Below are 24,434 nucleotides of genomic sequence, written 5' to 3' on the forward strand. Positions count from 1 at the left end.
AAACAGTATTGCAATCAGCTGCAACAGACATCCTGATCAGAAATTAATAGGAGGTCACATGGTCAACATTCACCAGCATTTAGAAAGGCTGTACTTTTCTGGCAGGTTATAAACATTTTTGAAATGTTTCTTAAATCTGCCACAAGTAGATTAAGAAAATTAAATCAGCAGGCAGTTACGCAAGTGTTTGATACATCCAAAAATGCCTGAGAAGAGGTTTTCTGTGGTAAACCTGTCTAGGACATTTAAAATACGTAGCAGAAATTATCACAAACTGGAAGCCTTCTTACTAACCAAGGCAGTTTGAAATGTTTAGATTATTTTAAATAAGCAACACAAGCAGTGCCAGGATCATCCTGTAGCTGTTATGGAACCATATAGTCATGACTCATATTACAGCATGTGGTAATACTGCAAAGTGTTCTCCCCTCCTCGCTACAGCAACCATTAAGGGGAAGACTGCGGGGTGCATTGATTAAGCCACAAAGTTTTCATTGATGCGGTGCTGAGGTATTTGTCCAGAAAGAAAATCAGCTGATCTTGTGTAGTGGATGGTTTTATGAGGGACTAGAGTATAGCATCTGAACTCAGCACTGGACCTAGCCTGTGTAATGTGTAATACAGTATATCATACATAATAGATGTGTGGGGGCTCTGTGTACGCTGAAGAGTCTTACACAAGACAGTTGGATTCTAAGAGTCAGCTTGGAGAGGTAGGGCTAAAGGGTATCTGTACAAGAATTATGTACTCTGCTTTGACCACTACTGATGAGAGCTCCTCTTTCCTGGTGATACTGGCTAGATACAGTAGAGACATGAAATCAGGAATCTTACATGAAACGAAATCACCATGTTTACAGAAACATTTCTTTCTCATGGACGTCAAAGATCATGAACATGAACACTCTGTTCAACTTCACCTAAAACGGCACAGTGTCTGCTTTCTGTACTCTGGGAGAGCACTGACATCTTAAAAAGTATTAGTTTAAGTTCTAATTTAGCTTGAAGATGCTTCAGTGTTTCATTTTAGTTTGATCAAATTATTCCTGCTCAGTTTTTAATTTGAAAAACTTAATGTATTCCATCAAACAGGGGATTAAGAGTCAGACGGGCTGGCTGGCTCAGACAGAACTAGCAGTTTAAATAGCCTGGAGAATCCCTAAACTGACCTCGCCAGCCTCAGGGTTCAAATTCATGGGCTGGTACACAGTCTGGATGGGACAGACTCCTGGGAAAGGACTGGAGTAGGATTCGCTCAAGCCAATTAATAAAAGGCAGAACACTTTACTCAGCTGCTCCAATTGACCATTTATGAAGGCACAGCATTGCATAACAAGAGTCTAAAGAATATTAGCTAATACTAAATAGTTTTCTTTTTTAAGATACCAGTTAGATTCCAGGTGTACAATGTTTGCAGTTACAATAAATTCTCAGGATTTACCTAACATGTACAGTATCCTTAAAAGCAACTACGCTCAAAGTGGCTTACTTAAGTTAATATTGTCATTATCTGTATAGGTTTGTGGATCAACTAGTAGGATTCCACAACATATAGTAACTGCAGTCATGAACAGAGGTTGAAGTATTTTCCAGTAGAGGTGTTCATAGGTTTGTCGGATCCAAATGACTGAATGGATTATTAGTCCCATTAAAACTATGGACACCTAAGTAACAAGAAAGCTAACTTTTCACGGTTAACTTTACACAACCTCCATGTTAATGGTATCATTTCAAGGTTAATACATTTCCACATGCATATCAAAGCTAAAGTTTTTGATTGTTTTTCTTTTCCTGAATTCTTATTTTGAAACAAATTAGTTAATATTTGAATTTTACTTTAGACTGAAAGTGCAGCTACTCCCCCTTAATCCTCCTAATGCCATAGAGGATCTCACCTGACTGGCTAGCTGGGATTTTGAAAGGGTTCCTGCCTAATTAATCTGGTTCCTCCCTGTTGATTTTCTGGGTGTGTTCATAAACTATAATTAAATATTCACATGCACTTTGTGATTCTAGTCTTGTTGGTGAATGAAACATGTGCTCCTGGGAAAACTCTTGCATCCATCTCTGCCTTCTTTTTAAATGTAACTCTGACTATTATTTCAGTGATGTAAATGTAAATTATTTTCTCATTTGTGCGTGTGTTTTACAAACCCAATCCTCTTCACCCAGTCTTCCGTATGGCTTGTTTAGCTCACAGAGCAGGTTAAAAACCCTGAAGGGTACAGTCTTAATGGAGTCTATCCTGGCAGGCCATGCATGTCCAGCTATAGCCAGCTAATTCTGCCTGTACAGAAGCTGAAGGAATCCTCTCTGTGCATACTCAGTGGGTGGTTCTGGAATACAAGCCTCTTGTAACTTTGTCACAATCTCCCTCTAGCTGTCAGTGCAAACTGACAGTGTAGAACAGTCGCCTGAATATGCCTCATGCCCAAAGCTAGCATTACACAGTTTACATTTTACAATGTAGGCCTACAATGTGAATCTTATCTGAAACGATCCTTTCACTGTTTGCAAACTGTGTGTTTGCAATATACAGTATTTAATAATAATAATAATAATACCAATAATAACAATAATGATAATAATAATAATAATAATAATAAATATGTTCATTGAATGCTCATCTTCCACATTTATTTAGTCACAAATATTTGGTGCAGTGCAGTTAATAGTTCCTTCTGAAGACTTTTACCCAGCTTGATCATCACAAAATAGAGTCAGGATCTTTTGAGTGGCATATGTATGTTTATGCATGTACATTTTGTAATCATTCTATGTACTGCAAGTCTTCAAACGCGATTGCACAATTGATAAGACCTTTTTACGATAATGAGAATTACGTTAGTACGTTACGACGTTAGTAGGTCGACAACGACGTTTTGATCTGCATTATTCAAGTGTAGATAGACTATATTTCATTGTTCCATTTAAGTTAAGCTTGATCACAGGTTAGGCTACTCTTGGTAACATATCATTTTCACTGGGTTGCAAACTGTCGGTAACAGACAAATTATAATTATGCCTGGCAAGTAGAGGCCTGATTCATGCATACAGACTAATTACTTTCATTGACTTTTGGTAGTTAAGGAGTTAGGTTTGTGGAGAGAGATTGCAGGTCCAGTTCTCATGTGGAGCAAGGCTATTTCATGTTTCAAATAAAAATCAAGCTCTGAATGAATGACACGTAAAAATGTTCGCGATGTAATTGCTCGCGATAAGGGCATTTGCTGGGAAACAATTATCTTTTCAATACATCTGGAATAAATCTGTCCTTGCATACGCGCTGGATAGACCAGACAATGGAGGAAAAGGACATGGCAGTACCGTAGTGTACAGTATTGCTGCAAATTGAACGGTTTCATGTACAGTATTTTAGGCTTAAGACAGTCTGTCCGGAAGATGGCACCCAACGCAAGTGTAAAACTCAGTGCGCTGGGTCGGAGACGGAGAGTGCCCGGATAGAATCGTAAACAGCAAAGGCAGCTGCCAGCGGGTAGCAGGAAGAGAACACCGAACAGAGACTCCAAGCAAGCGTCTGTGAACAGTGGTGAACAGCTGGCTTGTTATTGCGCTGTCGCCGTGGCCGTCCTACAACGGGCTAAACGTCACCAAACACCTCGAATCGTGAGTACGTTAGTTAGTGTGAGAATTTAAGAAAAGGGTCACAAGGTTCTTCATTCAAAGCTGTGTGCTCTCGTGTTGGAAAAATAAGCACGGAAAGTCGCAGTCTGCGCTCTTAACGTTCAATGGTCGGTAATGACAGATTGAAGCAGCTGTATTTGCTGTTGCTTTATTTTAAATGGTATTTTTTTCAAGGTGTAATTTGCGGCTAGCTGAATATGATGTGTACATTTATGGTGACATGGTCCTGTGAAAGGTCGTTTTGTATGCATGGCCTGTGTTGTAACGCACAGTTGACATACCGCTGCTGCCATCGTGCTAACGCTCAGCCGCAAAGCTGTCGTGGCAATTGTAACCAGCTGCCTACAGCTACCTCTCAATGGAGGTGTCATAATGTAAAGGGATAAGCGCGTCAAGACGTTTATCTGACAGTGGCGACGTTTGCGGAGTCATCTTAGCATTTTTAAGTTGATAGAAAGCCAGTTAAGCTGCATTCAAGCATTTAAATCACTGATCGGCGTTAATAGTATAGTCTACACGCCGGTAAGAAGGATAAAATATGAGAAAAATAATACGAACTGCTCTATTAGAATCGATTATAATACTTACTTCTATATGTAGATCTTTTAACAAATTAAACAAAACAAAATGGGGGGGGGGGGGGGGATCGAAGTTTTGCTGGCAAACCATGGATTTGGGAAAATAAATGCAGTTATTTCTATATGCTTTCTGGCTTACTTGTAGAAATGGCTCTTGATACTTTTCTCAAGATTTGATAATGCATTCTTTTTTTTAGCGTCTTTTGCAAAACAATCCCGATTTAAAAAACGAAAAGCTAGCAAGGTGGTTAATTCACATGTGTAACTAGGTTGTAGCCTAGAAACCGCAAAACAACCGTTCGCCTGAGGTTACAGCAACCACTTTTTACTCCTTTGTCATTATTATGACTATTGTTCGCATTGCTATTGTTTTCAAAGTGTTTTCTTCTTCCAAAGAACAGTTTAGGATAGTTTTCTTTGGCCTTCATTACTTATTTTGGTTTAGAAAGAGAATCAGCTCCAGAATTTCCTGTTCCATGACAGGAGTTATGTTTCTTTCCTCAGTGTGATTAGCTGAGAGATTGACACACCCATAGCAGAATGGCCAGTTGAATCAAAACCATTGGTGTTGCTGTGAACAGGTTGTACTGCTTGGGGAAGCGTTGGGGAATTGAACTCTGGATGTCATATTCTGTTACTGAGGTCAGTACAGGTGACCTTGTGGCACTGGGTTAATTGCTGATTCCCCAACAAGTTTTTGTTATGGAGCCCTCTGATCTCAGTTCATTATATTTTGGAAATCCGAACAGCACAGTGCTGTTCTTAGCTCACCACATCAGTACAGTAATTAGTTTCTTACCGTGGGGGATTCACTTTCCTTGTGCAGTAGACTGCTATGTTTAGTCTCATATAGTGGGGAGTTCACCAAATCAATTGAGAAAATTACTTTCATGGCCAATGGACCGGGACAGACACACAGGAGAAGGAGGACTCGGGTTTGTTTTTGTCATTATGGGTCATTGTTTTGTGTGAGACTTCTTGTACCTGCTCCTTGAGACAACTTAGGGTTTTAAAACACACCACGTGTCACACTGTTATGGCTCAGGAAAAAGTTTGATAGATAATTTCTGCACAGGTTTCCTTTTAGACTCGGTAACTTTTACGAGTTGTATTTAATTGTTTGGTTTTATTTGAGTAAATATCACTGAGAGTTAGCCATTCATAGACAGACAAATGTAAAAGAAATTCATTAAAAGACAAATGAAAGAAGCCTAGCCTACATCCAACAGTCATGTTATCAGAATGTCCCTTTTAGGTGGATAAGTGGCTTATAAGTACCATGTAATTGAAAAGGAACTGAGTAAAGGCAAGGCATGTAAGATATATTTTAATATCTCATCCACAGGCACGTGGTGATGCATTTCTGCCCATTTTAGATTAGAGACAGTGTGGCTTTGGTTCCACATGAGAGTTCCACATTTTCTAGTTCATTATTAACAATAGCAGATAACCAATGGGAAGGAACGGCACTGTAAGAAATACTTGAAGTACTTGAAGCATTCTGCGGGCGAATACTGGGCTGTTGCTAAAATGACGTCTGGGACAAATTGTCCAAAAGGGTTATAGGTGCTGGCAAACTAACAGAAGGAACAGATGCAAACAAGGATTGGGGTTATGAAACATGTTTCCAGCTATTACACGTGGTGGACAACCCTTGCTTTCTTTTTTGCCGCGTGTGCTTATAAGGTCTCTACGAGGTTTGGTCAGTTGGCATGAGATATAATGCACCTTGCACTAGTACAGTAACTTGTTCACTGGTTCAATTCAAGAAACTCCATTATTTAACACTGCAGTACATTATCTACCTTTACATCGTGGCATATACCGCAGTATGCTGCAGCTGTCCATTAAGCAATCAGAGAAGACCACACTAGCAGCCCTGGTGCCAGTAGAAAAGAATAGTTCAGTACAGTTTAGTAATTCCAATGTGAAGGACTCAGTTTGACTCAGCTGTCAATTCAGCAAAATCATTACTCATCATTGCTTATATCTGCTTACTTTATGACTGATACCATCAGTTGCAGTAGTCTTAGTGAAAGAGTTAATTGTCATAGTTTGGGATTGTGATGACCAGAGAGGTGATAGGACCAGCATGTCTGTTCCCTGCTTTCGTAATTAGCCCTGCATGCTGTCTGACCCCTTTACGTCAGACAGGGTAACATCAAGATATGAGAGGGGGAACATCAAGATTAAGACAATGCATTGTTTTGGTTTATGTTCCAAAGGTCCACCTCAAGGTGTATCATTTACATAGGGCGTATAAGATGCCAAAAAGTGATTTGATTGGTTAACTAGAAGGGGCATCAGGGCCTCAGCAGACCATAACTCCTGATGTTTAATCTGTTCTCTTACCTTACAAGCTGACACCTTTTTTATTTGAATGGTTTAAGTCAACATTTCTTAAATCACAACATTAAATGATTGTCCCAAGTTGTTTCAGTTGTCTCCAGCAGCTTGCAGAGGTCACTAAAGAAGTTCTGTTTTGGATTAGCTAAACCTTTGCTAAACGCCTGCTGTTCTTGTTTGACAGCAAACACTGTGTTTAAATTTAAAGGTACAGACTCATTTAAAGTGCCCATAGGAATAGTCCCATAAAGCCTTTGAAAAGCAGTATGTTCTAAGGCTGCTTTTGAAACACAAAAGACAGAAAGTTGAAAAGGAATGAACTGAAATGTCAGGCTACTGCCTATTTTTTCCTGATATCTGAAGTAAGGTAGTGTAGCAGCCATGTCCATTTTGTTAAGGTATATTGCTTTGGCTTGTTATTAGAAATGTGCAGTGACCTCCAGATGTATTCATATCTTTATTAACCTAACAAAAAGGTGAATTAACAGAAAAAACTATTCAAAAACATAAAAAAGTCTGCAAGCAATGACTAATATGTTTGTCATAACCTTATCCTTCTCCAAACCTGAGTGGCTGGTTTTCCCTTTTTCTTTGTGTCGTAAAGGGCACTGCAATCAGGTTATTTTTGGAATTAAATTAGGCCCAGATGAGAGGATTCAAGCAGGTCTGTGGTTTTGCCCTGAATGGTAAAGCAAGAAATACGCAGTGGCCTCAGAGAGAAATGTTGCTGTTAATATCCTTAGAAAGGAAATGTGAGGCCTCTGCTCTGGGCCCCTTCTCAGAGGCGAGAGTATTGCATGTACAGTATTGCAACGGTTAATCACATAGAATTGCTGATACTAAAAATTGCATTAGTTGTTACTTATCCCATAACCTTGAAGATCTTTTTTCATATATGATCTGAGGTACATTTTTACAATTAGCACCCATTTGAATAGTTTGTAAAAGATTTGTAAAACAAAATAGGTTGTGTGTTTTTCTTGTAAAAGAAAACTTTTAGTTTAGTCTGGAAAGTTTTCTTCTTATTTTGTGGAGAAACTGATTCAGCTGAGCAAATGGAATTTTCCTGTCCAGTCACTTCTTATCTGGGAGGTCAGAGGGGCCGGTCTGACAGCCATCTCGCAACAAGCGGAGTTCAGATGTTTCCTCCGTTATTGAGTGCTCCCTGTTGCAGCACCAAGCTGGTTTGTCAGGTCTCTCCCACAGTGCCTACAAGTGAGCCGGGGCAATGGGCAAGTCACTTTTACTTTTCCCATGCTGCTCTTGCATGTTTCTTTCATCTGGAGGAGTTTTTGAATTCTTTACATACTGATGTCAGGATGATTAATTAGTCATCATAGTAGTCTTCGGTTGTGTGCTGTTAATTTCTGCCCTGAATTCTGAAGTGAGGGCAATGTGAATTGACAACCGTTTAATACATTATTTACACTTTAAACTTCAGGCCCGAACTGCACGCTTGATCCGCGGTTGACATTCCTCAGCGTTTCGCATGCACTGTCACACCTTATTTTGTCTGCTGTAGACACTCACTCTGTCAGATGACTCAGCACAGCCGGTGTTTCTAGGCAGCTCGCCGCGCTCTTGTTCGGCCGTCTTTTTCCTGCGGTTTATGGTTTGACCTCTGTAGAGTGCCGTGGTCTCCCCTCAGATGACCGCTCTGCAGCTGTATTCTGGCCAGCCCGTTCCGTGGCCCTGCATTATCGGTTCAACAGTCTTGCTCTGTGTCCGACTGTCGAAGCTTCTTTGGGTTCTGTGTTCTCGCAAAGGTTCAAATTGTCTTTTCGAAACTTGTTGGTTCTGTCCATTTCCAACTGTCTGGAATCCCATGCCAACTGTTGGTATTCTTTGGTTGAAATCCATCACAATTGCTATTGGCCCAGTTTTTCTTGGATTAGTTCTACAAAGACAAAAGAGACATAGTGTCCAAATGTGACACTATGTCTCTATTGTACAGTGGCTACTGTACAGAGGGCCTGTGGCTATGCCATATATATGATACGGTATATACATATGTTACCTAGAAATGATTCTTCTAGATATATCAATAGAGTTTAGTTATCTCTTCCCTAATGATTAGTATTGTAAGTATTATTTTGTCTTCCCTCCCATGTACCCTCTGCAATACTTTTAAGTACCATAGATTGGAAACTGCTGATCTATTGCATCACACAACTTACCTGACAAGGCGTCCACTGTAGCCAGTGCAGCCTTAAGCACTGCTTTTGCCAGGGTGACCAGGACAGCAAGTAGGATCGCTACGAAGGCCAAGCGCCACACAGCCTTGATTACCTTTGCTCTTTGTAATCGGAGGGTCTTATGGCAGGTAGGAGCTGACACTCTCCATCACAGACCACTGCTGCCGAGACCAGAAGAGGACTCCAATTTCACCTCTTTGCAGTGTCAAGGTTATTACTTTTGGCAAAGGCTGTTGTTAAGGTCAACGATGCCATCATAATCCTACTGACGTGTTTCTTCTTGGCTGTAATGGGCAACAATATATCAGGAGAAGCCATCTGTGCCAGTAGGGATTATATCAAAAATGGAAAATATTGATTCCTCGAGTTTAGAGGCATTAAATTGCAGAGGTCCAGGATTAAACACAAAGCACTAAGCAGGCAATGCTTAGATCTGTGGATGCTAATTCACATAGCCTGTAAACTGTCACAATCTCTTTCAGTTGTGTGGAGTTCATTGTGTCCAGCTGATAATCATAGTGCAGTTTTTTATTGCTTTGATTTTCAACAATGCAACATGAAAAGCAAATATTTTCTTGGTTGCCAGGAAAATCAACTTGACCATAGATCTTTTCATATTATTGATTTGCTTTTCAGATAAGACCAACCACGCTTTATCTCAATGATAATGTCTTAAGATAAAGCTTTGAAGTTGACCCTAACTCATGTTTAGCACATTAAGCTACATAAAGATGTATTTTCTTGACCTGACTGTTGGGTGTGTGTATATCCATGTGGAATAATCAGGCCATTATATCATCTGGAAGCACAATAGCCATAATGACACTCTCAGCTCAGCATTAATGGTTATTCTACTGTAATCTTTGAGCCATGACTGCTCTTAGTTTAGTTTCAGATGGTATGCTTAGATGTTGCACTCAGAGCACAGTCACCTCCTGGCTATCCTCTCTGTCTCCCTGTCACTTCTCTCTGTCTGTCTCTCTTTCATTCAGAAACACACTACAAAGTGTGGACAGAGGTATAATAGCTTCCATTAACATCAGTGGTGTCTCTGCTTTTGGTTTTAACCCCTTCCTGACCTTGACCTACTTTATGTCCCCACCCCTTTTAGCCTGATATATTTCATTATTCATCAGCTTGGGGAAGGGGTGTGACCTCAAGGCCCCGCTGACCAGCAGAGGTGTCTTCACACACCTCAGTACTTACGTACAGTTATCGATTTCAACAACGTTTATTTTGTCTTATTGTAAATCTTCTTCAGTTTTTACTTCAGAACACCAGAAACCTAATAAAATCAGAACCTAATAAAATCCAGAACAAAATAAAACAAAAGATGCCGGTTGCTTTTTTTGGTGTCTCTTAACAGCAACCACTGCAACAATATCGCTCTGTGGGTATACGTGTAGCACCTCTAGCCGGTAACATATACTCTGATGTAGCGCAGAGTCATGGTTGGCAGTGATGAATGGCCTTCACTATTTGTCATCTGTAGAGTGCGCACTCCTTCTCTGTCTCCAGTTTCGTGCACACTGATGCCTGATCCTGAAAGCACTTGCTTTGACATCCACAGGCTGTAATACAAGTGCTAGGTTTAAATAATGTAAAGCTGCTGCTATTTTCTCTGGTTTACGTGTACACCTTGTCTCTCACTATGCGTATTCCGTCAGAAAGGTCTCAGCCTTTCACCTGCTCCCAGGAGACATGGCTGTGCGCCTCGGCCCTGGCTAAGCAGGCTGGTTCTACCGCGTTTCAGTCCCGCGGGGGAAACTGCAGTTGAAATGTCAAGCCTCAGTTTGTAATGTTCCACCCAGTGAGCTACAAATCGGAACACGCTCTACCAGTATTCTGCCTGCTCCGCGGCACATCCAAGCATGACTGAAATGAGTTTTGCCGAGTGATTTGTGGCAAAGTGTTTTCACTTGTGGCATTCGGTGCCTTTTCCTTGCAGTGAAACCGATTGCAGTGACATCGGCTGGCATGCACCAGTTGAAAAAAAGTGTTATTAAGTAAGTGCATACAGGGGAATAATATCTGAACCCTGTAGTTTAAGTATTACGTAAGGCCTATTAGCTCGCAGAATTCCACATTAGGGAGTCATGCTAATTGGTTGTTAGTGATCCTTTTGTAGACACCAGAAATGTGTTGCATTCCAGTGCCCTTTATCTTGTCAGAATCTCATACCACAACGAATACCCGTGTAAACTCTTACTTTCATAGACTGTAAGGAAGAAATGTCTGACATGTGGCAAAGGCAGGGGGAATGGTCTGTACGCATGGTGGAAACTGGAGTGGAACAGCTGGGCATAGTGTTGCAGCTAGTGTGTTTAATGTGGTGCTAATACAACAACTAATCCCTAAGATCTTGGGCTCTTTTGTTTTTTGATTTTTTGTTCTTTCCCTTCCTCTCTTCTCCTCTCCGTCTTTCCCTCCTTGAAAATCATCCATAACTGCAAGTAATTCACTTAACACAGTTTATTAGTTACAGTTTATTAGTTTTCATTGTGTTGGTTGCATGCACTGATGCTCTCTATGAGGCCCTTCTGGTAAGAGAGGTGTTATTCCTATTGGGATGTCCTGGTAAAATCAAGGTTAAATAAGAATAGATTTAGGAGACTCCTGATGCTCCCCGCTCATTGAGAGGAGACGAGTTAAAGCCCAGACATGGAGCAGTGCACACAGTGCCAAGGTTGGAAAGGGTGAGGAAGCAGGAAGTGATTCTCGCCATGGCTGAGGATTAACACCTTGGTTTGCCAGGACCTCGGCCTGGTAGGATTTGGGAGCTCCTGTCTCAGGAATGATTTCATTCACAGTGTCATCTCTCCACACAACTGACTGGAATAGGTCCATAAGTGCTTCCTGTTTAGAGGCACCCATCATGCTTTGTTGGAGGGAGGGGGGGGGGGGGGGCACATTGATTTATTAACGGGTCATTTTATTGTAATGTAAATACATATGGTGTGCTGAGAATGTGCAATGATGTCTCCACCAGGTCCCTGTCCATTCCTCCCTTGTCCCTGTTACAAACGAGAAGGTAAACCAGTATTTGACAATTGAATATTTTCATTTTGTTTGTGTAATGCTTTGATTGCCATTGTGCAGAAGTGCCATTTCTGTGTTTTTCCTCAAATGAGTTAACGCTCTTACAAGATACACTTTCTTATGAAAGCTGCTGAACAAAAAAAAAAATGTTCAAAAACAAGCAAAAGCCTTCCGCCCCCTAATGATGTACTAAATAACTCTCCAGTACAGGACCTAAGTAGATGCTTGCCTGCGGATAGCGCCAGTTTTCAGTGCCTACAGTGTCCACTGCTCAGTCAGCCCCTCTCACTCTGGTGTTGGGGGGCGTAAAAATAGCTTCTTGACCCTGCATAGTGAAGAAGTGCTTTATGTAAAAGGTCACATATTGGGTATTTCAACTGATGACAAATAAGGCTCCCATCTAGGTGCTAATTGTTAATTGTTAATGTTAGAAATGTAAATGCCACATGAGAGAATACTGAAGATGTCAAGGGTAGTCTATTCAGAGTGCCCCAATAAATTAAAAGTAGTTGTTCAGTGTTGTTGCCAGATAACCAGACTTAGACTTAGAGACTGATCTGTGGGGGGGCTATCTGCAGACAAGAGGTACAACAGGCTGGTGATTTAGGGGGTCAGCACTGACACTGAGCTGCTCTTTTCTGGAGGTGGGACTGCATTACATCTTACTCATCTGTGCTCTTTCACATTAACTACGCTGGGCTGGACTGTGCTGTACTCTTCTGTGCTGTGTGCCTCAGTATATGTCCCTGTGCTGCTTTTGTGTACTATGCTGTACTGTGCTAACGTCCACTGTGCTAACCTGACCTCTGCTGTAAATTGCTACTGTGCTGTACCATTCTTTTCCTGTGTTTTAATGTGCTTAAATCCTGTCTTCTGTATGTACTTTGCTCGAGTGTGTTAAAGTGTGTGCTGTTCTCCACTGGAGAGAGTCAGGCAGAAATAAACAGCATATAACATCAAAGTGTGGAGTCATAATGCATGCTTTATTTCTTATTTTAATTTTGACATTGACAATAAATTACATTGATTAGCTTTGCATCTAATTGGCTGTGCTACAGTTCTGCACACAGTGTCCACTTTGGGCACACTAATGTGGAATATTTTGTACAACACTTTATGTGCTGAGTAAAATATTTATAAGGGCAAATTAGCTCTAAGGAAAATCTGGACAGCTTGCAGTTGCTGGAGTGAATGGCCTACTTCCTGTGTGGATGTACAAAATCCTGGCCTGAGTTCAGTTGGCAGAGCAGTGGATGGAAGGTAAAATCCGGAGTTAGGGGTGCCGATATTTCAAACAGGCTTTAGACGTCATCCCCTCTCAGGTCCTCGGGAAGATGTTTCATGGCACCTGGCCAAAATAAATAAACCCAAGACATCAAGACAGTCAGTTTTAAACATAATGAATTTCGACACAATGCTGTTAATTGAAGGAGCAGTCACTGTGCAGAGTGGTGCGATCATTTTCAGGCCATTCTCCATAGCAGTGATTTAAAAGGCATTTAGGATTATTCTGTGTGAATGTAAAAGCCAGGGAACATGTGGGGTAGTTGGAAGTACCAAGCACTTATAAATCATTCTTCCACAGGCCATTTAGTGGACTATGGATATGCTTGGTACTTCCCACCAAGCACTTTCTCTGGGGTTCATTTTCAAATGGACTTGGACTCCCTGAAAAATCTATATGAATTTAAACCTCCTTCTGGAAAGACTTGAGGAATCATATTTTTTTCAAGAACATCCCCTGGTGCCATGACCATAAACAGCCTTCAGAAATGATTAAGCTGTTTTGCACTTCCAAGTCTCACTAGCTTCCCACTTGCTGCTCACTGTTAACGCCTTAAGTCTTCAGTGTTAAGTCTTCACCTGAGGGCTCCACAAGAGTGCGCTCTCTGAAGATCAGGGAGGGTTGCATGTTGCATTGACTCTCAGCCAGAGCCTATACAGCAGTGTTATTCCTCCACAATGGGAATTAGGAAGTGTGCCGTCACTGCTAATAAAATTAGCAACAATGCAAGTTCAGTTTAGGTTTCAGCTTCGATTTAGGCTGGATAACTGCATTTATATTTACACCCTTTGCAACTCTGAGAAACAATAAATCATCTCTAAGGACCTTTGCAAACAGCAGGTCATTAAGTTTTGTTACCGAAGTATGAACAATTCAAGGAGCTGAACTGAATCACACCTGAGATCCAGCCACCAATTAGGAATTTACGGTAGTGAAACCTGCTGTTTTCTTGTTCCTTGTATGGGTTATGTCTCAGTGCAGTAAATCAGACTTGTTTTATCATGCTTCAACAGCTGCAGTAGGGCGAAGCACCACTCCGTGATGATTGCATGTGCAAGGTTTAAATGTGCAGTACCAGTCAAAAGTTTGGACACACCAGATTAAGACAATGGGAAACACTTTGATCTAAAAACATATGCGTAAATACATGAAATTTGTTTCTTAGACAAATATAAATAGTGAAGTTCATGCTTATTTGATGAATTTCTTTCCAAAAAAAAGAAAAATAATTTAAAAATATATTTTTGGCTACTTTGAAGAATCTAAAAATAGTATTGGTTGCTGCGTAATTCCATTTGTGTAATTTCATAGTTTTGATGTCTTTACTGTTATTCTAAAACATGGAAAATAGTAAAAATAAAGACCAGCCCTTATATGAGTAGGTGTGTCCAAACTTTGATTGGTGCTTTAAATAAATCAGTTCACAACTTATTTCATATGTAGTACCCTCCTGAGACTCCACACATAAATGCAGGGCCTGCTTAGATGACCCCAGTTGTGAAACTGATACTATTGAGTGGCAGCTGTGAAACTGATACTAATCTGTAGTCTATTGATTATGTGATTAATGGTTGGGGGCGGATCACAGCGTGGATCTAGTCTGTGATCTGAAAGATTGAGATTATTTGTGCTGGAATTATGAAGTGATTATATAAATAAAATCATATGAATAAAAGCGGAGAGAAAGTAAACGACTTAACTCATTATTTACATGCATAAAATTTATTGATTCATTTGTGGGACAGCAGAGTAGTGGAATTAAAGGTATGAGAAGCAAAATAAGTAACACTTTCCTGCCCACTGCATATGGTTTTATCTCTGTGCAAAAACAAATAAGTAGTTGTCCAGAATGTTTGTGGAAAAAAGCTCAGCAATGCTTCGACGAGTGGTGACCATTTGTCCTCTACTGGAGCAGTGGATGGCAACACAAAAACGACACCCCTCTTCTCTCTTGCAGCAGCCAGAGGGGTGGGGCTGTGGGAGTGGTGGGTGGAGTCAACATTCATGCTCACCTGCCGGAGCTCCTCATGGACAAGGGAGGATCCGAGAGGGGCGTGGCGGAGGGGCGCGGACAGTGGGGGAGCGCAGACCTCCGCGACAACATGGAGCACGTCTCCATTATAAGCCTGCGGGGCTCCGACGAGAATCAGAACCTTCTCCCACAGGGGAGGGAGAGGTCGGCTTCTGAGGATTCCGTCAACAACAACGAGGAGCAGGAGACGGACAACACCTTCAGGGGCCACTCAGGAGCGCAGGAACCCGAGACGGTTTCGAGAGAGACCGTAGGCTCCCCTGAGAGGAGTCCACAGAGGACCAGTGAGTCAGGCAGCACAGGTACATATATGGCACACAGCACATGTCCTGGTTTCTTGTTCTCAGTATCCTGTGTCATTCTGGGAAAACAAATGCTCAAAAATAATTGCTATCTTCTAAAGGGAGTATGGCAGGAGTTTGGTGACTCCTGCACAAAAGTGTTAAATAACTTTTGAGTCTCTAAATACAGCAGTTAAGCTGTGTGACTATGTGGCTACAATGAACAGGCAGTTTTTTGTGGCAATCAACGTCCATATATGTTACCAGCAGTAATTTCCCCAATACATTGTTTTGATCTATTAAATTAAGCTAAAAAAAATAGAGTTCCTATTGAGCAATCCCTCAATCAGACCACAGTCTTTACTATAGAATGTTTGCCCAGCATTCTTTTTCTAATTGACCCTTACTATAGGGGGCTGCTCGAAGCGCTCGTCTCCTAGGTTGTCAGTAACAGTTGCCAGAAAGAATTGCCAGTGTGTCATGATTGAAATGCTAACTGAGGTTAATTGTAGCCTCTTAAAGACTGAGTTTGGATTTATTTACCTCAAGCACATTCATTTCAAGTAGAACTGTGTATGGGGTGATGCTGTCATTTTCATTTCCTCTTAAGGTCAAGTCAAGGTACTCAACCCAGCTCCCAAGAGCCTAATTGTGTAGGTCTAATGTGGTTGCATGTGAAAGATGCACTTCAGTAATATGCATTGAAGCATAGCCAAACTAAATGTCATGGGAAGCACTCAAAAAAAAAAAACAAACCTTCACGAAGCTCATGCCAACCCAAACATTTTACTGACTACCCAAGGCAATTCCATTTCAGAGTCAATTCAATTAATTCAGGAAATGATTTGAAATTCAATTCATTAATTGAAAACCCATCACAGACAATGATGAGCAGTCAATGAATTCAGATTCACTTCATTCCTGTGAACAGACTGAATTGAAATGGAGTTGCCCATAACTTCGCTGACTATAGTGATATTTGTAAAGTCACAATTAAATCGGAGGGTTAAAGGATAACCCCTTATAAAAAGAGGAGGGGCCCTCCTGAAATGAATCTCAGGTGCAGTCTTTCATTGGAGTTTGAGTTTCATTGGTCATCCTTTGACTCCTGTGTTTGAATTATTGTCTCTATCTGTAGGAACACCAATGTAAACAATATACAAAATGTCCCATCATTGACATACATGTTTAGCTCAGTAATAAGGATTTGTTGAAATTGCATGCAGGAAATGTCTGGACATTGAGAGACCCAGGGTTTATTTTCCCAAGCTAATGATAAACTGAGATCATGTCTAGTTTGAGTTCAGCAGTACCACTCTAAGTGCATCAGTCTGGCAAATCGAAACTGTTCCCCCAAGTGACCCAGTCAACCAACCAAACAATCCTCCAATTAGTCAATCAATCAATCAATCTGTCAATCAGTCAATCAATCCATCAGTCCATCAGTCAGTCATCTTTATTTTGTGTAATACCTTCATTGACAAATGATAACTCCTTGAAAATTGTGGAATACCTTATATGTGCCTATTAAAACATTGAGCATAAATGCAATTATGATAAATGAAAGACATAACTTTTTGTTTGTCTTTTCCCCTAGAAAAACCCTTTTTCTAGGATTAGGTTTTAGGTTAGGGCTGGAGTGTAGCTTTGGGTTAGAGTTAGGAACATCACATCTGTTGACGGCCTTCCTTTGGATAATGATACCTTTGCCTTTCTGCAGTGAGATCCTTCTCTGGGATACAGTTAAGGTTAAGGACCTGACATCTGTGGACAACATTCAGTTGGACCGTGCTCATTTTGGAAGACCTTTCTCCAGGAGTTAGGAACTCAACCTTCCCTTTTCTCATTAAATGTACAGACGTGCAGGAAGACCACTCTGTGTCTCCAGCTGGAGGCACTTTGTTAGATTCTCTTTTCCTATTGGCTCCAACTGATGAAGAAATGGAGGAAAGTCAGTACTGTAAATGAAGTTGCACTCTCTGGTGTATTTTTGTGCCTGAGTTACCCAGTCTGTCAGATTCCCCATCCAATCTGCAGCTGTCTGCAGGGAGCGCATGCTAACCCTTGCAAATTGCCTGGCTGATTAGATTTGCTGAATGTTGATTGGCCATGCCTGGTAATTAGGACCAAAGCTTTTCCAGTCAGGCTCTGTTAACGGGACTGGTGCTGAATGTGCAGTCAGACAGCAGACTGAATCCGAGGAAGAGCTTGGAGCTGTTGTGTGTATACTTTGCTTTTATGTCTTTCTCTGCACCTCGGGTTGGTTGTTATGGAAGTTTTCTATTACGGATTTCAGATGTCCAGATTGCGCTTGGATTGTCATTTTTCAACATGATGGAAACCGCTTTTCATGTGAGACTTAACTATGCCTTAGTGCTTTGTGGTGGTCTTATGACTAATATCAATGCGGTAGTGTTATTACTGTTATGCAGTGCAGAGAAACCACCTGATGCGTTGTTTCTTTTTTTTTTCCCCATTTCCTCATAAAAGTGTCAGTTGACATAACATTAGAGTTTTTGGACTGGGGCAACTTTTTGCTTTGTCTCCTTCTTGTGAGAAACATGGTTTGCTCTTCCTTTTAATCTGTCTCTTGTTTTTTCAGGAGTCTCAGAGAGCTGCTCGTCTGTGTGCCCTGTAGCCAGGCCCCCATCCCTCGGCCCGAGCACCCCTGGACCCAGCCCCGCCCTGCTGGCCTCCCTGCAGGAGCTGGGGGAACACAGCGACCACACCCTCCTCCCCCAGTCCTTACACCAGGTTTGTCTAAATCTCCCCCTGTGACCACAGGCTGCACTGGGAACTGCATAATAGGCAGCAGTGTCGTATAGTGGTAAGGCACATGGCTTATGGGCCAAAGTGTGCCAGTCAGATACCCCAGTGGGGCACTACTGTTGTACTCTTGGGCACAGTACATAACGCAGATTGCCTCCGTAAATACCCATATTAAGCAAAAATGCTGTGAAACGTGAAAATTGAAGGCTGTGTCACTATGGGAAAAGAGTGTCTGCTTAGTAACTGCCATATAATGTTTGAGTCAGATACTGTCAGCCAGAAACACAAACAGGTGTTATGTGTTTGTGTATCCTTTCAGAGAGTGGTAGAATTGTACTGACAAGACAGGTTGATTTGCATGTCTGTATTTTTTTTTTTTTTTTAAAGCAAGTTTGAACGGTTGTGGAGTTCAGTGGTTTGAGAGACAGAAACCTCACTTATGTCTGTATACAAAGCATTTTCTCCAAGCAGTTTTGGAGCCACAAAAGTCTTGCTTAGTTACCTGATTAAAAAAAGCCTATTTCATCATCATGGGCTGTGCTGTATGTTTGTTGGCACAGTATTAGACAATATCTGAATGTACAATACTGTACATCACTCAGACAACAACAGAACCAAAGTCACATGAAGGCAGTTGTGTGGGTGCACAGTGTGTTACACTGTTTATTTTGTAGTCTGATGGGACTGCTATTTTCAGTCGCACAAGGCGTTAGTGTTTTGGGCCTATATGCTGTCTTAATTTGGGAAGGCGATGGTCATAGCATTGATTTGTTCAGTACTATTGATCATAGTATTAGTCTGTGATTGATTTGTCTAGGCTTAAGGTACTGCAACAGGCAAGTAAACACAGTAAGCAATCAATGAAATAAAAGCAAAAATATGCGGTAATGCACATTATGTGAGCACATATGCATACTCGCAAAGAAAGGCAGACAATGCTGGCAAGATTCCCTGGCTTGTAACCTTTGTCTTACATTCCAAGGAAAATATATTGATATGGTAAAAAAAAAACCCAACAACAGGGCATAGAAACATCATTCATGTTATATATTCAGTATAACACTATACTGCTTGATAGGTCATTGTGGGTTATGGTTGCATCTGTTGGTATCATAAAATACGCCCCAGGTTTCTACATTTTTTGGGACTGAGGTATGCCAGCCCAACAGTGAAACTTCTATTCACAGTTCAACTGCTGGCAGGTTGAAAAAAGTGTAATTTGCTGTTGTTTTTTTTAAATATACAGTTGTGCATACCAAAAAAGGCTACTTTTCTAAATGTTACTTTTTTGTCTTATTTCAGTTCTCTTTTAATCTTGTTTAGATTGGCCATCTTTGAGGTTGCCTGCAGTTTGAAGTTGCTATCATTTTATCGCCATGTTTGGAAAGTTAGTGATGCGAACCCCCAGCCATGATTGAAGTCCTAGGAAGCATTTGTAGCCACTAATGAGCAGTAATGGGCTGCACTGGGATCAGACTCATGGGTTTCAGGAGCAGTAGGTTTGCAGACTTATTGACTTGGAGTTAGGGTGACATAGCAGTTTTAGTACTGCTGGAGGAATTTGAGGGCCGTACATGGCAGTGTTTCGAGGCCCTCAATACTGGGCTTATTTTTTGGTCTTAGAAAGTGCCTTGTGTTGTGATGCCTTTGGGAAAAATTGTTGACTTCCTGCACCACCATTAGTCAGCATTTCAGCATAATCGCTAATTTAGGGCACTGGACAGAAGACTGTGTGGGTTAAAACTGTCAAAGGGATGTTGAGAGCAAGATGTTGAGAACTTCACTTGAATTAAGCTAAAGGCATTGTTGAGTTGAGTAAAAATGTGTGCTGTCGGTATCCCACTCAGAGCAAGCAAATTTTGGCAGGTGTTTGAGGCCCTGTACTCTGTAAAGCTCTGTTCGAGGTCTTGTAGACTTTGCAGTGCTACGGCAGCTGTATTCCTGCAGGGTTTGCCTGCATAATCCTTCATTGTGGAACTTCTTCAGATAAGGGCCTGAGGGACTTGGATAGCTATTTCCAGCATGTGACTTTTTGAGCCTGAGGTAATTGAAACATTTGTTCTGGAATATGCTGATGCTCATGTGATGCGCAGGGCTCTTGTGGAGACTTGTAGCTGAGATTGTGAACTGTATTTGCATACCGAGGAAGCAGGTGAACCTGGTGGACCTGTCTGCTCTGTATGTGTGGTCAGAATGTCGCAGTCAGCACTGTACTGCTCTGCTGGTATCTGGGTTTTTAGGATTCTTTCTGCAGAATTTCTCCATTTTTTCTCAGCAGCCGTAGCCTTCTTTATCCCTCTCTCCCTCCCCTCTTTTTCTCTTTCTCCTTTTTCCCTGTTGTTTTTAGTTACTTTTTCCCTCCATCTTTCATGGCATTTTCCACATTCCTTGCTGGGGTCTGAAGGGAGCTTTCTCCTTTGCGTGATTCTGGCTTTTGAGGTGACATGCTGAGATGGAGTGCTTGTGAGTGAACTGAGGTTACCCCAAGGCTCAGGGGTGCGAGGCAGCTCAGTGCTGGTAATGATCATGCTGCCTTTTTTTAACATGCTGCAGAACAGGCCGGCGTTGAGGAGTGTCAGGAGACCAGGCCTTATTAAGGACCTTCCTGAGGTCGCATTTAAGTGCAGAGCCCAGATGGCTCAAGGCCAACTGAGGAGGGAAAAAAGCACAAAGAAAGAATTCATAGCACATTGTGGGCTGATATATTTCAGTTCAAGGGAATACGTTTTATCATGAAAGACTCCAACCTACAGTCACTCATACAGGTAGATGTTCTGTTTATATGCAGGGCAAGAAAGAAAAGTCTTTGAATGGGACAAGGAGAGCTTTGGCTTGTGTTTCTTTTGGAGTGTGTGCACCCTTTGTATGCACTGCAACTGTGACAGCATTGCAGTGAGGCACCATAACCAGCAGGGGGCACTTTCTCTCAAGGGCTATGGTAATGTTGCTAATGTTGCTCTGTTTTTTGGAAGAACCCATGGTTATTACATCAGTTTTATATGCACTGAACCCGGCATATTGCATCAGATTTGGTTCTATAGCAACCTTTTTAGATAGCTTAGGATTCAGCCACATATTTGGGATTTGATGAGCTGAACCAGATGCCAGGTCTCTGCCCTGATGCTTGTTTAGTGGGCCTATGTGTTGCAAAATGTGATGACAGGTCAAGTGGTTATTTTCAGTGAATTCTCTTGTTTGGAGACTGGAGAAAAGTATCTGAAACAAGTCAGCATCTATAGTTTACTCATTAAAACTGAGTGAATCTACTAAAGCATCCTCTACCTTACTCAGCACAGAGGTGTGTCACAGTGGTAAAGAACAGAACCGGTACACATCACTGTTATTAAGGCTCTAGCCCAGGGAGGCTTGTTCTATAGTGTTTGTACTACTTGCAGACAGCCCATTAATGTGATCTACACCAGTCCTAATGCTTTCACTTACCCCATGAGAGAGCTCTCAGTAACAGAGAGGAAATGAGACTCAGACAACAATGCTGGGCTTTGCTGTGAGAAAAAGGAGGTGAGCTTTTACATCAAAATGACTCCTGCAGCGATTAGCATGATGATGTTAGTGGATGTGAAACCATACTTTGTTGTGGAGGATGTTGGATTCACACAAATGCTTTAACCGCTTAAGCCAAAGTACATCTTTGACGCAATAATACCTGACACGTATGAGAATGTAATGAGACAAACACAGGACTGCGTCTGACACATTGACTCCATTACCGTGAGCAATGGATACACAAACACCTATGCACAGTCTTATATCAGTATTGGTTGTCTCCTTAGAAATAGGAGTCTACCACTGAAATTAAATTTATATTCCTTTCATGCACATAAATAAAAATGATCTACTTGCTTTATGTTTTTTTGTATATGGTATGAACAAGCAAAATTTTGCATCACTGGAAAAGGTACAAAATGTGTAAAAATGCCTTACTCAGTGTTGTTTCATATGTAAGTGTCCTCTTGATTTCTTCCCAGCAAGAGCTGCTTTGGACTGTTTACATCTATGCCTGTTTACATTATACTGTCCAGAGTAATTCCAAGAAATTCCTTATGAGATTTTGCAATATCCTACAATACATTTATTATATTGAGCTTGAGGCTCAAAACAGAATCAAAACTGAAAACAGGATATATTTCTCAGATATGTAAAAAGCAAATGCTTTGAAAATACTGCCTGGGAACCAAAATTACCAGCAAGGGGTTGGGTTGGGGGCAAAGTCCATAACTGAGCAGCAACGTTGGTGAAATATGTGCCGGGGAGCAATCTTAACATTAGCACAACTCCATAATGGATGCTAATGGCTACTTTTACAGAAGTGCTGCTTCGCAGGGTGGGACGCACGTCAAAGACTCGTTATCAGAAATAATGCACATTACAAAGCTCAGCAGGATGCTGCATTCAGCAGACTGCACTTTTAAAAGTGAAGCGTGGAAGGTTGGAGGGTTAGGGTGAGAGGAACATGGTGGACGGTTTGTCCGATTCCTGCCCGTCTCTTCCTCGGTGCCAGAGAAGCTTGCTACCAAAATCCCGCTGCCAGGGGAGAGACAGCAGGCCTGGAAAGCGGAAGGGAGACATGAGCCTGTCTGGTGCTGACTCACCCCTCCGGTCGATTGTAACGTTGTGAAGCTGCCCGTCGCTCATAGACACAGAGTGGATTTCATAAGGTCCCTCCCGCCGGGGGCCCTGCGGTGCACCCTCCCTCTCGCAGACGCACTTATACACAGCCGGCTCCATTCAGCCTCTTCATATTTATGGAAATCTATGGCTGTGGATAACAAAGCGCGCACAGAGCTTGACGGTCCGGGAGCCTCCTACTTAAGCTGAAGAGCAAGCCTGTTTCCCTGTTCTGTGTGGATATACTGCGGTTAGAGGATTGACACTGACACTGATCCTGCAACAGACCCTCCTGAAGCTGTAGGTGAAGCTGCTGTACATTAAGATACTGAATATTATCTGAAGCACATCTGAGCACATCGTGTGCTGTAATATACACTGTGTGCATTTTAGTTTTTGATGTTGTGTGCTAAACCCATTGGTAGAATTAAACTGAAAATGGATTTAGTCTTATTTTTTATTTTAACTTTATACTCTTACGTTTATGTTGCTCTGGATGAGAGCTTCTGCTAAATGACAAAATGTGACTGGAACTGTCTTTTGTCTTTTTCAGATTGCTGAGGCATACTTCCTGGAGGAAGATTGTATCTTTTGCTGTGACTTCACCGCTGTCATTGTATTATGTCGGTGACATCATCTGTACACCGCTGCATTGCTGGTGGAAAGGAACAGGCACACTCGACGATCCTCTTTTGAAGGGGAAGCTTTGCAGAGCTTATTTCAGCAATACTGTGGGTTTACAGTTCTGTGCCTTGCTGTGGGGAGGGTCAGGAAGATTTGTGGGTGAAGATGGTGGGTGTCCATCTCATCTTTTATTAATGCGCAGATACAGATTCATGCGAATGCACATGCCCAAACCCACAAACACTCCCACAATGTATGTGTATTGCTGATAGAAATATTTCAAGTATCTGCTACTCAGGAGATTGGGTAGTGAATAGAGGAATGATTGCCTCTAATCTGGAGAGGAGGCTCGTGGGTAAAGTCCTTTCAGAGTGCCAAGCCGCTACCAAGCACGGCGCTAACAGTGAGACAGTCCAACGCCTTTGAACAGAAGTGAGAGAATAATGTGTTAGACATTAGGTAAGTGTCCGTTTCACTGGTTTCACTATGGTTTTTGCTATGAGAGCTCATGCTTAATGTTCATGCTTGCTCTGTGTTTACCTTGTTAAAGGCCTGAGTTCTGTGTGGGCGTGCCTTTTGACATAGTTTCCTCTGGCCTTTCGCTTTCTCCCAGAGTTGACTTTTTTGCTGGGCTACCATGGTAACTGCCTTATTCTTGAAGTCAGGCAAGAGTCAAGTTGTCTAGTTCAATCAATTTTTTTGTCTCATTTTGAAATGATTTGAAGAAAAAGAGTAGCCATTATATATATTTAAGTATGCAATGTTCTTTATCTGTCTGTTCTTTCTAAAAAGGGGAACTAAGATTCACGTCTTCTAAGAAGAGTACAGGACCTATAATTCTGGAGTGTTAATCTTTTGCTTTTTGGGGAATTCCAACGTATTTGTTTTATTCCTGTTTTGCTTGTTTTTAGGGGTAATTTTCTTGGTTGCCCATAGATTTATGTTTTAATGGCTTTGGTAAATATTGACAGATTGAGGCAAGTCACCTAATGCTTTCAGATAGTGGTCAAAGTA

The 24,434-nt window shown here is 41.5% G+C and overlaps 1 protein-coding gene across 2 annotated transcripts in view; it reads left to right on the forward strand.

Moving 5' to 3' along the window:
- The first annotated feature begins 3,490 nt into the window (after window positions 1–3,490).
- Window positions 3,491–24,434, forward strand: part of cnstb (consortin, connexin sorting protein b) — a 36,445-nt gene continuing 15,501 nt past the window's right edge. Inside the window, exons 1-5 of one of the 2 annotated variants that reach the window (XM_036549780.1) lie at window positions 3,491–3,631; window positions 11,754–11,795; window positions 15,046–15,422; window positions 18,004–18,155; window positions 23,350–23,380. In XM_036549780.1, the coding sequence (XP_036405673.1) occupies window positions 15,116–15,422; window positions 18,004–18,155; window positions 23,350–23,380 (490 nt within the window). In that variant the 5' untranslated portion in view covers window positions 3,491–3,631; window positions 11,754–11,795; window positions 15,046–15,115. The remainder of the gene's footprint in view (window positions 3,632–11,753; window positions 11,796–15,045; window positions 15,423–18,003; window positions 18,156–23,349; window positions 23,381–24,434) is intronic. The other variant, XM_036549779.1, reaches the window with a different exon arrangement.

This window comes from Megalops cyprinoides, chromosome 17, assembly GCF_013368585.1.
Source record: "Megalops cyprinoides isolate fMegCyp1 chromosome 17, fMegCyp1.pri, whole genome shotgun sequence".
NCBI classification, from domain to species: domain Eukaryota; kingdom Metazoa; phylum Chordata; class Actinopteri; order Elopiformes; family Megalopidae; genus Megalops; species Megalops cyprinoides.